Source organism: Melitaea cinxia, chromosome 24 (assembly GCF_905220565.1).
Source record: "Melitaea cinxia chromosome 24, ilMelCinx1.1, whole genome shotgun sequence".
NCBI lineage: Eukaryota > Metazoa > Arthropoda > Insecta > Lepidoptera > Nymphalidae > Melitaea > Melitaea cinxia.
The window spans coordinates 2,375,593-2,392,279 of record NC_059417.1 but is presented as its reverse complement, the minus strand read 5'-3'; the positions used below and the strand labels follow the sequence as shown (position 1 = coordinate 2,392,279).

The window sequence follows — 16,687 nt, the reverse complement described above, 5'->3', positions numbered from 1 at the left end:
GGTAAAACTTTTCAACTTAATTTTGAACACGATTTCCACCCCTCAGCAATGGTCCGAATCAAATATTATATTGTTGTACAAAAAAGGTAATCCAAAAGATATCTCCAATTACCGCCCAATAAGCTTATTACCATCCCTATACAAACTTTTCTCTTCGATCATTGAAAAAAGGATTAGTCAAGTAGTAGATTCCAAACAACCGATGGAGCAAGCGGGTTTCAGAAAAGGTTTTAGTACTATCGATCATATCCATACACTTGAACAAATAATAGAGAAATACCAAGAATTTCGAAGACCACTCTACATATGTTTCATCGATTACCAGAAGGCTTTCGATACTCTATCACATGCTTCGATATGGGAAACTCTATTATCTCAAAACGTTGATATAGCCTATATCAAAATATTGAAACATATTTACGAGAAATGCCAAAGCAGAGTACAATTGGAGAGCATAGGACCACCTGTAAAAATAAAACGAGGAGTCAGACAGGGTGACCCACTCTCGCCCAGAATTTTTATAGGAGTTTTGGAACATGTGATCAGCGGACTTGATTGGAATCAAATGGGATTAAATATTAAAGGAAAATACCTGTCACATCTAAGATTCGCTGATGACATCGTCCTTATGTCTGAGAGTAGTAAAAAATTGGAATACATGATATCAACCCTACATGAAGCTAGTAAAACAGTTGGGCTTGAAATAAATCTAAATAAAACAAAAATTATAACAAACAGCATAGTTAATCCTATAAAATTAAACAACATTCATCTTGAGTACGTAGATAGCTACATTTACCTCGGAAAACAAATATCCTTCAAAGCACAAAATAATGACCAAGAAATCACAAGAAGAATTAAAAAAACCTGGAGCAAGTTTTGGAGCTATAAAGAAGTTCTAAAAGGACATTTCTCTGTGGATTTGAAAAGAAAAATAATGAATACATGTCTTCTGCCTTCTTTAACCTATGCATGTCAAACATGGAAATTTACATCTAAAGCCAAACATAAAATTAAAACAACTCAGAGAGCCATGGAAAGAAGCATGTTAAAGATCAGAAAAATGCAGAAAATAAGGCACACAATTATTAGAGAGAAGTCAGAAGTGATCGACGCATTAAACTTCGCTATGAAATTAAAATGGAAATGGGCTGGACATGTATCTAGATTAACTGACGAAAGATGGACGAAACGAGTTACAGAGTGGACAGGTCCGCAAGGCTACAGAAGAGTAGGAAGACCACTTACGAGATGGGCTGACGACTTAACACACACCGCAGGCCGAGACTGGCTAAACATAGCTAAAGATAGAGACACGTGGCATTCTCTGGAGGAGGCCTTTACCTGAGAGGGGTTCTTGCATCTCAACTATATATTTCTAAATTCTAAATTTATTTATTCTGATTTTTATTTGCATTGACTGATATTTATTTTAAATTGAGTTATTGAGTGTTATTTTATTTAATTATGAATGTAATGTAAACCTTGACAAATATTTTTAAATTTGAGTTATTAATTATATGCTATATTGACAATTATGAATGTAATATAAATACCTTGACAAATATTTTTTATTTTTTTTTGAATTTGAGTTATTAATGAAATTATTAGCTTTATTGACAATTATTAGTGTAATGTAAATACCTTGACAAATAGATATTATACAGTCAATCAGACAAAAATTATTCATAAATGTGATATTAAAAAAATCAATTATTAAGTAATTTTTTTTACAACAATAGTTTTTTAATAATTTGTCATTATATCATAGTTTGTTTATTTTCAGTCTGATAATGTTATTAAATTTTTTCAACAATTCTAATGCAATAATTTTAGTCAAAAATCTGTAATGAATTGACGCAAGAAATAAAAGGCTTTTTTATTTTATTTATTTTATTTACAATGAACACTTTACCATAAATGATTGACATTTGCAATATTTTGTAAGCATTTTTTTTTGTGCGCTCAACATAAAAAAAAGAAGAAAAAAAACAATTAATAACAAAATACAAATAAATAACAAATCGCTTTACTGTAATATTATTTAACAAGTTATAATTCGTGAAATTTTAAAATATAGTTAAAGAACATGGCCTATTTTATCGCTCATGCTGTTCATTCACTTATACTCATTCACTTCTAAAAATATTATAACCACATCCCTATTTGCCTTATAAAAAAAGATATTGAAATGTCATATTCGAAAATATTAGTTATCTGTACTCTCGGAATTCGTATTTTGTAGTTTTTATGTGTTTAAAATGATAAATTGATATTTGTTTTTAGTGAAATAAATAGTAAATGGAGTTTTACAAATGTCCGTAAGCTAATATGTTGTGAAAGTGAGTGATAAATGCGGAAAAAACGTGAATTACGATTGACAGCGGTTTGTTTACCAATTAGGACTCTTCCAAAAAAACAAGATATATATATTTTATACGAATTTTAAGAAATTGATTCAAAAAGAACAACATTAAAAATTATCGATGACGTTTTACAAAAATTTCGAGAAATATCGAATATCGATAAGATCAGACAACGAAACGAACAACTCTTGACCTGTCAAATCTTACAGTAAAAAAATGTTTTGTGTAGTCTCAAACTACCGAATGTTATTGTATTATTCAAATAGTTATTAAATTTAAATGATTACTTAAACTTTAGTACTTACATATTAAATAACATGATGGACTTAAAAGTATGTAGAATATGCTTACGTACAGACGCAAAGACTTATAAATACGACAATTATCAACTGAAACTATTTTATGAAGAGATTTTAACAATAAAAGTAAGTGTTTACTATCTTACTTTAATAAATAGTAATAAAAATATCTAGTTTTTGTAAATACTATTAATTATTTGTGTATAGTACATAAATAAACCTTATTTAGCATTAAGGAGGAAAAGCTTTTGCTCGAAATTAATTGCCTATTACTTAATAAATAAATTAAATAGATGCATTAAGAAAAAATATAATATTTTATAATTATTGTATTATTAAAATAAAAAAATTCAATCAAAAAAATTGTTTCATCTCTAGAGCAATATATAATATAAATATTCATATTTAAACTTCTCTCATTCTAAATGAAACCTTTTTTCAGATAAATAAACAAGACAAGTTACCGAAATATTTTTGTTTTGAATGTGCAATATTATTGCACAAGTTTCATAAATTCAAAGAGAAATGCTTATATACTATGAAAATATTAGAAGACATGTGTTGCAAAGGCCAGGTAACTATATTTTTATGTAATAACTCATATTTCTGAAATAAGTTAACAATACTGGCGCACCAGTAACAGCTCTGGTGGCTGCACTAGAAGTTGCCGCAAATGACAAATATTTGTATTGGCCATATAGATGTTAGTCATGGTCTGAACATTTATGTTCATGTGTTGTGTGTGTTTCCAATCCCCCCACAGAGAAGAAATTCCTACGGGGGGGCTATTAAGTGTGAAGCGTTTATTTATTATTTATTAATGATATATTTTGATATCTTTAGAAATATTTATATAATATTGTTTTTGACTTTTACTGCTAGTTATATTTAACTTAATACTCTTGTCCTTATTTTAACATTAAATACATTTATTTTACATATTCTAGGCATACTGACTAGCTATATTATAACAAAAATTACTTGTATATAGTGATGTAGGGCACAACATGAAATTTCGAAAATATGCTCAAAATCTGGAACAGACTGACTGGCAAAGGACCTCAATCTTACAGTTCACAGCCAAATAATATTACTCTCAAGTAATGTTGTGCTCCTGTGTTGAGTAAGGTGGCCAGAGCTCCTGGGAAGGGTCAGGGGTAGGGTCAGCAACCCACTTTAGATGCTTTTAGTGTTATAAGCTACGGTGACCGCTTACCACCGGTTTTACACTTGTTTGCCAACTTTTATATATGAGAAATATATTTAAGATACAATTTTTAATAATTCACAGATTACTTATGAATTAGTCAATTGTGTAGATAGAACGAAACTTAATCTATTAAATAAGTCACCGTTAGAACGAGTCATATTAGTGTATAACACAGAAGAACAATTTCCTATAGACACAAGTGTTATCATTAAAGAAGAAGTCAAACAGGATGACAGGCATGAAGCTTGTCATGACGTACAGGAAACATGTCATGATACACAGGATAATAATGACGACACATCCTTTGACGACAGAGAACCAGAAACAAATATCGATAAAAATCCCAAAGTAATACCGGTAAATAAACAGAAAAATAAAATTCAAAATCAAAAAGCTATCAAAGATAGGAAAAGAGTATCAAAAGAAAGACAGTTTAAAGATATAGATGTGAGTAATGCCAAAAAAGGAATTAAAAGATTGATACTAATGGACAGTAGTAAGTGGAAGAAGTATGATTTATCTGAAGAAGATGCCGTACAGGTAATTACACGTTTTGATTTGTCATTTGTTGCTGTGTTTGTAGTTTGTTTTGCACTGGACATATATGAGATTGTATTGTGAGGTGTATTGTGCTTTTACTGTGGAATTTTTGAGATAACTCCTATATTAGTCTGTTATGAAAAAATATGAGATGTTAAATTTTTTGAAATAGGATTGAGATTTTATTGCATTTGATATTTTTTTTTTTACTTAAAAAGCCAACTGATGGCGGGATAAACATCCAACTGCTGGCTTTGACCTACACAGGCCGAAGACGGGCAGCAGTGTCTTCGGCTTGTATAGGTCTTCGTCGTGACAAAGCCAGTCCTGCAGTCACCAACCCGCCTGCCCAGCGTGGTGACTATGGGCAACACACATGAGTGGAGACACAACTTGTGGAGACCTATGTCCAACAGTCGACTGCGGTAGGCTAAAATAATGATGATGATGATGATTTTTTTTATTAGAAAACTGTTACAGTTTAATACAGATATAGTTAATATAATTTGGTAAACAATGTTGTGAATATTTGCTTACTAAAGTAGTCTTAGGGCTCTAAGAAAGATTAACGTATTGTTAACTAATAACTGACATCTAAAGATTGACAAGTTCAATAAATTCTTACATTTATAGTTAAGGCTAAAATAATACTTATTTAACAGTTTATGTGAATCTTCCAAAGAGGTCATCTTTTTGTTTCTACTTTTTACTAGTTTTTTTTTTTTTTTAATTGCCTTTCAGGAGTTCCAAGCGAAAGCATTTGATGATAAATACACAAGTGCTGCGTACAAGTGTACAGATTGCTTGAAAGGTTTCTCTCAAGAGGACATGTTGAAAAGACACATCAAAATACGACATAGTGAGGTGATGAAAAAAATTCTTATAAAATCTTTCATTAAATATAATATACTAAACATATACACAGGGTTTATTGTTACCAATGTACACAAGGCAATGCCCGAGTTTTAATGGCCAAGTGATGTTTTCTTTTTTAACATGTAACTAGGTCGGTAAACAATCGTATGGCTCACCTGATGGTAAGCGATTACCGTAGCCTATAGACGACTGCAACACCAGAAGCATCGCAATTGCATTGCCGATCCTATCCCCAATTACCCTCAGGACCTTACTCATCAACAGGAACATAACACCTCTTGAATGCTTGGAAACAGTATTATTTAGCAATGATCTTCTGTAAGGTCGAGGTACTACCCCGGTCGGGCTGCTCCATATTTTTAGCAGGAAATTTTCTGCTATGCCCTACCTCAGTTAAAATTGTATATAGGACGTTCAACTCCTAAATACGTTCCTTCAAATGGGGGGGGGGGTTCTGTAAGTGTGATAGATAACTTTCCACGTGAATAAAAAATCCTAGCCTTGTTAAAATTTTATTTTGTTTTAAGAGTGTATGCTACCTCAAATTGCTTATTTTCCACTCGGCAGGATGTCCATATTTTCCAAACTACTGAATATTTAAGTTTGAAATTTATGTATGGTAAAGTTCAGGACATAAACTATTTTTCATATGTTTCGAAAACACGATTCCATAAAATTTTATCGATACAAAAAAATCGCAAAATTACCTCTATTTTTATATTAAAACCTTAATATCTTAGTAAATATAGAAGTTATGGACTTGAGATTGAGCATGGTAATTAAAATAAGTATTAAAAACATTTTATATGTTGCGTTTTTTAAAAAATAACTATTGGTAATGTTTGTGGGGAGAAAATACATATAATTCGCGCGAAAAACAACCAAGCGCTCTCAATTCTCATGTGTTTTTAGTATGGGTGAAATCTGAATTCGAGCTGAGGTAGTGTAGCCCCTTAATATACGAGTTACCCAGGCAAGGTACTTCTGCATAAGCGTTCAATGAGCGCGTAGGCACGTCTGTAATTTACAATAAAAAATATTCTATGAGGAAATGAATTCTTTTCAATACGCAGTTCTTTAGTTGTTTTCGACAATTAGTAATAACATTTAGTAGTTTCCTTTTGATAGCGTGTTTACGTATTCACGAAAGGTATCATGCGGAACAAGTCTACTAAAGTAGCTCGTTTATTTATTTATAATGTCTGTTTTGTAGTCGAAAGGTGCCATAGAGTGTCAGTTCTGTCGCATGAGGTTTAAGAGAAAGTGTCGCCTACGTCAACACATACGGGAGCATTACACTAAGTTTAAATGTCTTCGTTGCAATTTTATATGCGTTCTTGAGTAAGTACATATGCATTAACGTGTCTTAATTTATAATAAAAATATATATTGATTAACTAGCTGTGCCCCGCAGTTTCACCCGCGTTTATTTGAGAAAAAATGTATATACTTAAATATTATATAGCGTTGGCGCAGCGGTCACAGCCATGGACTGTACCTGTTGCGCTGGCGGTTGCAGGTTTGATCCCCGCACATGACGAACATTTGTATTGGCCCTACGGGTGTTTGCCGTGGTCTGGGTGTTTGTGCAATCTTTGTGGGTCTCCCCACCGTGTCTCGGAGAGCACGTTAAGCCGTCGGTCCCGGTTGTTATCATGTACACCTCATAGCGATCGTTACTAATAGTAGGGAATATATCCGCCAACCCGCATTGGAACAGCGTGGTGGATTAAGCTCTGATCCTTCTACATGGGGAAAGAGGCCTGTGCCCAATAGTGAGATATTACAGGCTGAAGCGATATTATATAGCCTATAAACCTCTCACGGTAAATATACTATTCAATGCAAAAATAATTTCTCACTAGAAACTACTGGTTCGATAACCAGTAGTTTCTGAAATTAGCAAGGTCTAACAAACCTACTCTTCAACTTAATAATACTAGTATAGATAACATATATAAATAAAAAGGCGCATAAAGACGTCGAGTTGCGGAAAACAGCCCGTGTTTAACAACAACAACAACAACAACAATATATATATAAATTAAGCAATTAATATTAAAATTGACCGTACACAAAAGCAGCAGAAATTTTGTTCATGAATAAGACAACGAATTATCACTAAGACTTGATTTAAAAAAATTAAAAACTAAGACATTTTATTTTTAAATACGAAGACATTGTAAGGTGAGGGTTGCCATTATACATTATATTAAAAAAAAAAAAAAAAAAAAAAACATAGTATTGTATTGCCATTAAAATAAAAAATTATAGTATGTAACTAAGAAAGATTGTTTTACTGGTATTTAAAAAGTAAATAATATTCATTCAACAGGAGCACAGCATTAAGCCACGAACAATACCACAATGGAGTGACGAGAAAATGCAAGTATTGTGGCAAAGAGTTTAGGTTTGTATAAACTTGTTTTTTTTTTCTAAAACTAGTTCGGCAAACAAGCTTGCAGCTCCCCTTATAGTAAGCGATTACCGTAGCTTATAGACGCCTGCAACACCAGAAGTATCGCTAACGCGTTGCCGACCCAATCCCATATCCCCTGGAGTTCTGGTCACCTTACTCACCAACAGGAACACAACACTGCTTGAAAGCAGTATTATTTAGCTGTGATCTTCTGTAAGGTCAATGTAACTTGCTCCAGATTTTGAGCAGGATATTTCCTACTTTGCCTTATCTTAGTTGCTGCTTATTATTATACATATACAATACTAGCTGTGCCCGCGGCTTCGCCCGCGTTGAAATTAGTGTGTCACAAAGTTTTGCCGGCAAACTTCCAGTGAAACTCTCATCAAAATCGGCTTAGCCGTTCCGTAAACCTTCCTTTTGCTAACGGTGGAGCCCTCTACAATGGTGAAACCGCATGAAAACCCGTTCAGTAAATTTTGAGCGAATCGATCACATACACTTTTTGGGGACTTTGTTTATAATACACTAACTGTTGCCCGCGATTACGTCCTCGTTGTTATGAAGATATGTATTACTATTAAGATGTTTAAGCAAATTTTTTTTTTATTTCAGTCACTTGAAATGCTTATCACGCTGAGTAACTTTTTAAAAGGCACAATTTAATATAATTTAATAGTTATTTTTATAGAACCTCTCTATACACCACATTTTTGGTTTTATCTTCAGGCTGTATATGTTTCATACAAACTATCAACCCCAATCAAACCCCCTTAGCGATGGAATATCGTAAAATCCGTTCTTAGCGTACGTCTGCTAACTATAATCTACATCCCTGCCAAACTTTATCTTTGTCCAACCTAGATGGATAGACCATCCAGCGGTTTTTGAGTTCTCGTGATGAGTGAGTCAGTGACCTTTCTCTTTTATATATATATATAGATTACGATGCATTGTTTGGACACCCCCTCACCATCTATAGAACATATATTTTAAATTTCAAGTCTCTTACTTCAAAAACATAAGATTTCATACAAACTTCCGACTCCCGTTTTATCCCCTTAGGAGTCGGTTTTCGTAAAATCAGTTCTTAGCGGATGTTCACGCCCCATAAAGAACCTACCTGCCAAATTTCAAGTTTGTAGCTATTATAGTTTCGGAGGTTTCGTGATGAGTGTGTCAACCTACCATCCCCCGTTTTAACTCCAAAAGAGAGTTGATTTCTAAAGATACATTATTTGGTCACCTTTTTACCATCTATAGAGCATACATTTTACATTTCAAGTCTCTTACTTCAAAAACATAGGACTTTCATACAAACTTCCAACCCCCGTTTTACCCCCTTAGGGGTCGAGTTTCGTAAAATCCATTCTTAACGGATGCTTACGTCTTATAAGGAACCTACCTGCCAAATTTCAAGTTTGTAGGTGTTATAGTTTCGGAGATTTCGTGATGAGTGAGTGACCTTTCGCTTTTATATATATTATTATAGATATAGATAAAGTTGAACAAAAGTCCTAGAACTACTCTTGAATATAAACAAATGCTTATATTATTAAAATCGCTAGAATATAGAATTGTAAAAACGAAAATGGCATAAAACTGATAGATATCCTTGGTTTAAACAGATGACACATTTACATAAAAGCCTGTCTAAGATTCTTCTTTGTCGTTTTTCTCGAGTCATTTATCAGAACTATATACTGTCTACTCTAAGGCCTGTCATGGCCTCCTTTTGCAGTTGTGGATACATCTGTGTCTCCTCAATTAATAAACTACAAGTTTAATATTTAAGATAATTATGTAGTAATAGAAATATCTCATAGTAGAATTCGATGGTAGATATAATTAATGGATCCAAAACTTGGTACGGTATGGTATGGTTAACACGGGTTGGTTTCCGAAACTCGACGACTTTGTGCCTATTTTGCGTGTGTGGGAGTAATCCGATTCACTCTTGCCACCCAAGCTCCTCCAAAAACTTTAGAAGTCTTTTTGGCTTCTTGAAGATCTCCGGAAGTGTCTTCAGGGTGCCAAGATGTTGTGTCCGGTAAGCCGCTACACCTGGACAGTAAAGAAGTATTATCCAAAACTTTTAACTGTCGGATACCGTCATCCGTCAAATAGCATTATCCACAACAGATGAAATAGGCCGAGAGCCTTACTACTAGACTAAATTTTTACATTTTGTCTGTAACTTTAAGGGAATAAAAATTGCATATCAGCTCCGATACGCGACTGGAGTTTTTTTTAAATTATTACCTTGATATTGGTAAATTTAAATATTCTATTAAATTAATCAAATTAAAATCAGCAATGAAATATTAAATTAAAGTAAATGTTTGCAATTCCTATCCCTAAGTAAATGCCGCTAAGATCAATAATAATTCAATGAATCGTATTTCCTAGGTACTCATCAACTTACTACACACACCTGCGCACACACAGAAGTCAATACGTGTGTACTCTTTGTGGATCGTCGTTTGTGAGCGAAGCTGGTCTACACCAACACAAACGAGTCAAACATTGTACTAATGACACTGTAAGTATCCTAATTACTGACTAACGCTTGACTTGGGGTGTAAGCTGGTGAATTCGTGACGAGAACGTTACGAAAAGTGTGACCGGGCGAGGCGAACGGAAGTCGAGAGGGAGGTATAAGTAAGTGAAGATAGAAAGAGAGAGAGTTACGTTTCGTATATTACTGTAAGGGCAACTAAAGAAGTTTTACTTCAGTCGTGTGGTCTAAAGAACACACTTTTTTTTCCTTCTCTTTTGCACTACTTGGCCCCGCGATAATTTAATTTCTCATCACAGGGTTGACTGGAATAGATCTTTTAGAGGTAATCTCTTGCTAACTTATTTTTTTGTAATCGAACTGTAAATATGTTTCTAGAATATATGTTTAAAGAATACAATTATAAATGTAAATGTTTGTGAGAATGGATTTATGTTTGTTATCAAGCGTAAGCTACTAAACTTGTTGGAATGGAGTTTGTTACGTAAATAACTAGATATCCAAAAGAACACATATTCTATTTATAGTGCTGATGTTCTGAAATCGGAAATAACATACGTTTGTATGTACGATTTTATTTTTGTGTTACCCACACATTAGGAATTCTAAACATTTTTGAATATCATATCAAAAATTGACCGCTCCAGTGGGGATCGAACCCGCGTCTCCGACTGACCGTGTCGGTGCTCTAGCGAAATTTTTGATATGATGATTTTTATTTTCGGTTTAAGCGAACCGTGGCAACCGTGAAAAATTGCGATCTAGCGGGTACATCGTTCCATAGCTTAATTATCTAGAGCGCCGACACGGTCAGTCGGAGACGCGGGTTCGAACCCCGCTGAAACGGTCGATTTTTGATATGATATTCAAAAATGTTTAGAACACATACGTTGTTTCCTTTATATTTAAATTTGTAAACCTGTAACAAGAGTTCAGATAGGTTTTCTCGTCTTGTAACTACGTAAAAGAGAGATTTTTCCGCTATCGACGTTTTTACTCTTTTCCATATTGAATTTAGTCACGATGATGCTTGAATTTTTGATGGACTAACGTTGGTTCTATGGTTAAGGGGACAGGTACTTGTATGGAACTCAATCTGCGCTGATACACTAGCGCCGTTCTAAAGATAAGTCAGGAATACTGTTGTGACTGACAGTTACTGTCCACTGCTAGGCATAAGCCTCCCAAAGCTCGTGCCGAATATCCTAATTGTCCGCGATTCTCGCATTCGCATTCAGCCGTACGTAACATCCCACTGTGGGCATAGGCCTCTTTCTCCATGTTGGAGAAAGATTGAAGCTTAATCCACCACGCTCCTCCATTGCGGGTTGACGGGACCGACGGTTATTCTCATCCATATTCTATAGGCAGTCATACACAGATCGTCAGTCCAGCGGTCTAGAGTACATTGCAAATATTATTTGCCAACCAAGCTACCAATCCAATGTAATGTGTGGCTACGGTACTAAAGAATATAGCTATCCCCTCTCTTCCCGTGGGTGTCGTAAGAGGCGACTAAGGGATAACACAGAGTTCCGCTACCATCTTGGAACATAAAAAGCCGACCGATGGCGGGATAACCATCCAACTGCTGTCTTTGAAATACACAGGCCGTAGACGGGCAGCAACGTCTTCGGTGCGACAAAGCCAGCCCTGCGGTCACCAACCCGCCTGCCCAGCGTGGTGACTATGGGCAAAACACATGAGTTCACGCTATTTTTGGCGTAAACTTGTGGAGGCCTATGTCCAGCAGTGGACTGTATAGGCTGTAATGATGATGATGATGATGATGATGAAGCTACAAATACTTACTTATTAATACTTTCACAAATAATATCTGGTCAATTAAAATTTATTTTTCAATAATTAGATATACTTTTCTAGAAGAATAACTTGGAAGATGAAGAAGTGAACAAGTACTGTTCTCGCTGTAGCATCCACTTTGAGACTAGCGCGGCGTACGAGGAACATCTCTACCACTCTACTATGCATGCAGAGGTCGAAGAGTATGTTGCATTCAATTATATTATATATATATATATATATATATATATAAAATGAAAGAGGAAAGAAATAACTACATAGACTTAATTTTTTTTTTAATACTAGCGGACCCGGCACACGTTGTCCTGCCCGGAATACAGTTACCAAATTTGATTTTACATACTGATAGCAGCGTCATCTTTCAAACCGTCCATAGACGATAAATATACGTGCAAATTTTTAAACAAATCGGTTCAGCCGTTTAGGAGGAGCTCAGTGACAAATACACGCACAGAAGAAATATATATATATATATATATATATATATATATATATATATATACTAGTTGACCCCGCAAATGTTTCTTTGCCATGTATGTTATTAACCCGCTTAATCCCCCCTCCTTATAACTTAGGGGTATGAAAAATAGACGTTGGCCGATTCTCAGACCTACCCGATATGCCCACAAAATTTTATAAAAATCGGTCGAGCCGTTTCGGAGGAATTCAATGTTTAACACCATGACACGAGAATTTTATATATTAGAGTAGCTGACTCCGCAAACGTTGTTTTGCCATATATGTTACTAACACCCTTAATCCCCCCCCCCCCCCTTATAACTTAGGGGTATGAAAAATAGATGTTGGCCGATTCTCAGACCTACCCGATATGCCCACAAAATTTTATTAAAATCGGTCGAGCCGTTTCGGAGGAGTTCAATGTTTAACACCATGACACGAGAATTTTATATATTAGAGTAGCTGACCCCGCAAACGTTGTATTGCCATATATGTTATTAACACCCTTAATCCCCCCCCTTATAACTTAGGGGTATGAAAAATAGATGTTGGCCGATTCTCAGACCTACCCGATATGCCCACAAAATTTTATTAAAATCGGTCGAGCCGTTTCGGAGAAGTTCAATGTTTAACACCATGACACGAGAATTTTATATATTAGATAAATCTAGGGCACGGCAGAAAAAAAAAATGCAAAATATTACTGTTCTCTGTAGTGTGGGTGTTCCTGTGGTTAGTAACGTGGCCAAAGCTCCTGAGGAGTCTTGAGGATAGAGTCGGCAACGCGCTTGCTATGTTCCCGATATTATGGACGTGTATAGGTTACATTAACTGCCTATTAGGAAGAATGCAGAAGAACTTTCGCAGTAGGGCTGATTGATGACACCAGATTTTGTATATTTCCTGTTGTATCCTACTTCAAAAAAAAAAAGTTTTTTGTTTGATTAAATAATTTTTTTGGAAAAACTTAATGGTAAATAATATTAATATAAATATTTTTTACAGAAATGGTACAGAAAACGAAACGGGAAAACCGTTAAAAATATTCGAAAAGAATACTTCAGAAAAAGTAAGAAACTTTTCCATTTTGCTGTTTTAATTCATATTGTAATTTTATAAATATCGAAACCTCGTGTATACTAATATTTTATTTGTTTTTCTCAGATAACAAGTTTATTTAAAAAACGGTGAGTTGAAGTAAGTTTAAGAGGTAAATTAATAAATAACTTAATAAATCATTTACACTAAAAAACACTCGATCTATAATTTAAAAATGACATTAAAATATTTCTAATAGTACAAATTATACAGATTCTTCGACTCGTGGGACCAAAATCAAAAAAAAAATAATATTGAATCAAAATTCCTTTAAAACCAGAAACATCGATCAGCCTGAAGTGAAATTAAATAACTATTTATATAAATAAAAAAATCATAATTTTTTTTCTAGAAAGATCGACGACGTATCACTCAAATCTGGCAAGAGATGCAAGAAACCTACGACTTGTCATCAGTGCGGCAAACATTTCAATAGTCAGTCTGCTTGTATGAAGCACCATTTAGAACAACACCCCGGTACTTCCTTCTGTCCGCCCAACGAGAGGCACATCTGTGAGATCTGCGGAGCCTCGCTAGCGGTATGTCTGTCTCTTTCTAACTTATAACTACCGCTCATGTTGCGTCTCGTTCGCACAAACAAGATAACACGAAAAAGTTTTAAATTGATACATTTTTATTTTAACTATTTAATGTATTTACATACGGACGACCGTTCTGGTATAATGGTGTGTGAGCCGTGCCGGTGGCGCCTAAACGACGACAGTTGCGGGTTCGATTCCCGCTCGGAGTGGATATTTGTTGTTAGTCCTTGTGGGTCTCCCCACTGTGCCTCGGAGAGCACGTTAAGCTGTCGGTCCGAATTGTTATCATGTACATATGATAGCGATCGTTACTCATAGTAGGGAATATATCCGCCAACCCGTATTGGAGCTGCGTGGTGGATATGGATATATGGCTATGGGATATTACAGGCTGAAGCGACATACGGACTATTATTAAATTGAAATTTTTGTAAGTAATTGTATTAAAATATAGGATATGGCAGGCTGAAGCGACATACGGACTAGTATTAATTTGTAATTGTATTAAAAAATTATTATTTTGTAATAGCCCGGTAGCGTAGCAGTCCACAAGAACATGCACACGAGAGAGAAGATATTTGCATGCGAAACGTGCGGGCGGCAGTTCTATGAGAGCGTTGGTCTCAAGCGACATATGTTGGTAGGTTGATATATAATATGTATTAACATGATATAAGGACTTTGAGAAATGGTATAGAGGTTCACTAAGAAGCGGTTTTAGAATTTTGTAAAGCATTCTGATCAAAACATGGATCAGCCCGACTCGGGTAGTAACTCGACCTTACAGAAGACCACAGCTAAATAATACTGTTTTCAAGCATTATTGTTCCTATCGGAGAGTAAGGTGACCAGAGCTCCTGGGGGAGATTGGGGATTAGTTCGGCAACACGCTTACGATGCTGCAGGCGTCTATAAGCTACGGTAATCGCTTAACATCAGGTGAGCCGTACGCTTGTTTGCCAATCTACTTATATAAAAGATAGTACAAAAATTGTCACAGATACAGAAATAAAAAAATCAAAATAAACTGGCAGTTTTTTTTAACTTAATTTGCCATTTTTTTTTTTTTTAACAACACTTAATTCTGTAATCTAACTATATATTGTTTTTCCTTTTTTTTTGTCAGAAGAGAAGAGGTATTTTAGAGAAGATTTGTAATTTTGTTTCTGTTTTCCAGACACACACAGGAGAAAAACCATTTGCTTGCACCTCCTGCGACAAACGATTCACTCAAAGCGCTAGTCTAAAGCTACATTACAGGACATTTCATCTAAAACAACCTTACCCTAAAAGGTATCAATTTATGAATTACTCATAATACAAAATAAATTTGAAACGACGCAAGTGTAAAGAAAATAATTTAATATACTCCTACTAACTCAGTTTGATACTTGAAAATATCGAAATTATATTAGCTATTTATTATAAAGTTTTCAGGCACAGCACTAAAAAAAATTTTTTGTTTCTGAAATAAATGTGCTGGTGTACATAATAACTGTACATAATTGATATAATATAGTAGTATAAAAATATTATGTATAATCCATAATTTTTCTTACAGAAACAGGAGAAAAAAGGACTAACCACTACAGAATCCTGATGACTGAACTTATGCATCGAACTGACGACATATTACTAATGACAGTAAAATGTTTTACAAACAAAAAAATATTTTTTTTTTTTTTACAATTTGCCATATTTTTTAACATAGACTATTTATATAAAAAAGAGATTTGTTTTCTTTTATTATTTTTATTATATACACGAATAATATGATTTATTATATACTTTATATCACAAATAATATGATTTATTATGTACTACAATACAAGAAGACTTAATAAAATGTATAAATTTTAATGTGTTTTATTACTTTAATGTTATTGTGTCATCGATCAAATATTAGATGTGATTGGTATAAAATTGTATGACACGCAATCACGCAAACATACTGCTAATGTATAATTATTTCAAAAAGTATTACAACATCCTGCAGAACAACAACAGTCGAATATAGTAATATCGTTAAGATTTTTACAGTAAATGTATACCCATAATAAATAAATAAATAATACCATCTGACCAAAAACCCTGCTCGCGTTACATACGGGTTTATTTATATTGTTTTAGAAAAAAGAATACGTTACGTAGATAAATTTATATTATATGAATACAATTCTTACATTTATTTTATAACCTTAAGAGGAAAGGATACCGGAGAGACTTTTCAAAAATAGGTATTTGAATAAAATGTTTCTGTCGCGCTGCATGCCGCTACCGCGCCCCGCGCCATCTCCGCTCCGTTTTTTTTATGTGTGACTGTCGTGTTGTTAGTGTGCGTGCGCCGGCTATTCAGCTATTAATTGTTGACGATATTTTAGTATTCGCATCTTTCGTTTGTGATTGACTACGAGTACATATAGCGCATAGTGCTATTTTTCTGAATTTAGCTTCATCATCATCATCATATCAGCCTCTCGCAGTCCACTGCTGGACATAGGCCTCCCCAAGTTCGCGCCAGACATCCCGGTCTTTC

General features: G+C 34.4%; 1 protein-coding gene across 1 annotated transcript; it reads left to right on the top strand.

The window, feature by feature from the left end:
- Positions 1-2,577: 2,577 nt before the first annotated feature.
- LOC123665763 (zinc finger protein 595-like) lies at positions 2,578-15,882 on the top strand. Its single transcript, XM_045600024.1, has 14 exons — positions 2,578-2,791; positions 3,108-3,239; positions 3,957-4,415; positions 5,157-5,279; positions 6,505-6,632; positions 7,627-7,701; positions 10,120-10,252; positions 12,116-12,234; positions 13,517-13,580; positions 13,676-13,698; positions 13,962-14,148; positions 14,681-14,791; positions 15,329-15,444; positions 15,713-15,882. The coding sequence occupies exons 1-14, from the start codon at positions 2,684-2,686 to the stop codon at positions 15,732-15,734; spliced, it is 1,800 nt and encodes a 599-aa protein (XP_045455980.1). The 5' UTR covers positions 2,578-2,683; the 3' UTR covers positions 15,735-15,882.
- The last annotated feature ends 805 nt before the right edge of the window (positions 15,883-16,687 follow it).

Coding starts and splice junctions, on each gene's coding strand:
- LOC123665763 (XM_045600024.1), top strand. CDS start 2,684: ATGATGGACTTAAAAGTATGTAGAATATGCTTACGTACAGACGCAAAG. Junction 4,416..5,156: donor CTGAAGAAGATGCCGTACAG/GTAATTACACGT, acceptor ATTGCCTTTCAG/GAGTTCCAAGCGAAAGCATT. Junction 5,280..6,504: donor TCAAAATACGACATAGTGAG/GTGATGAAAAAA, acceptor TCTGTTTTGTAG/TCGAAAGGTGCCATAGAGTG.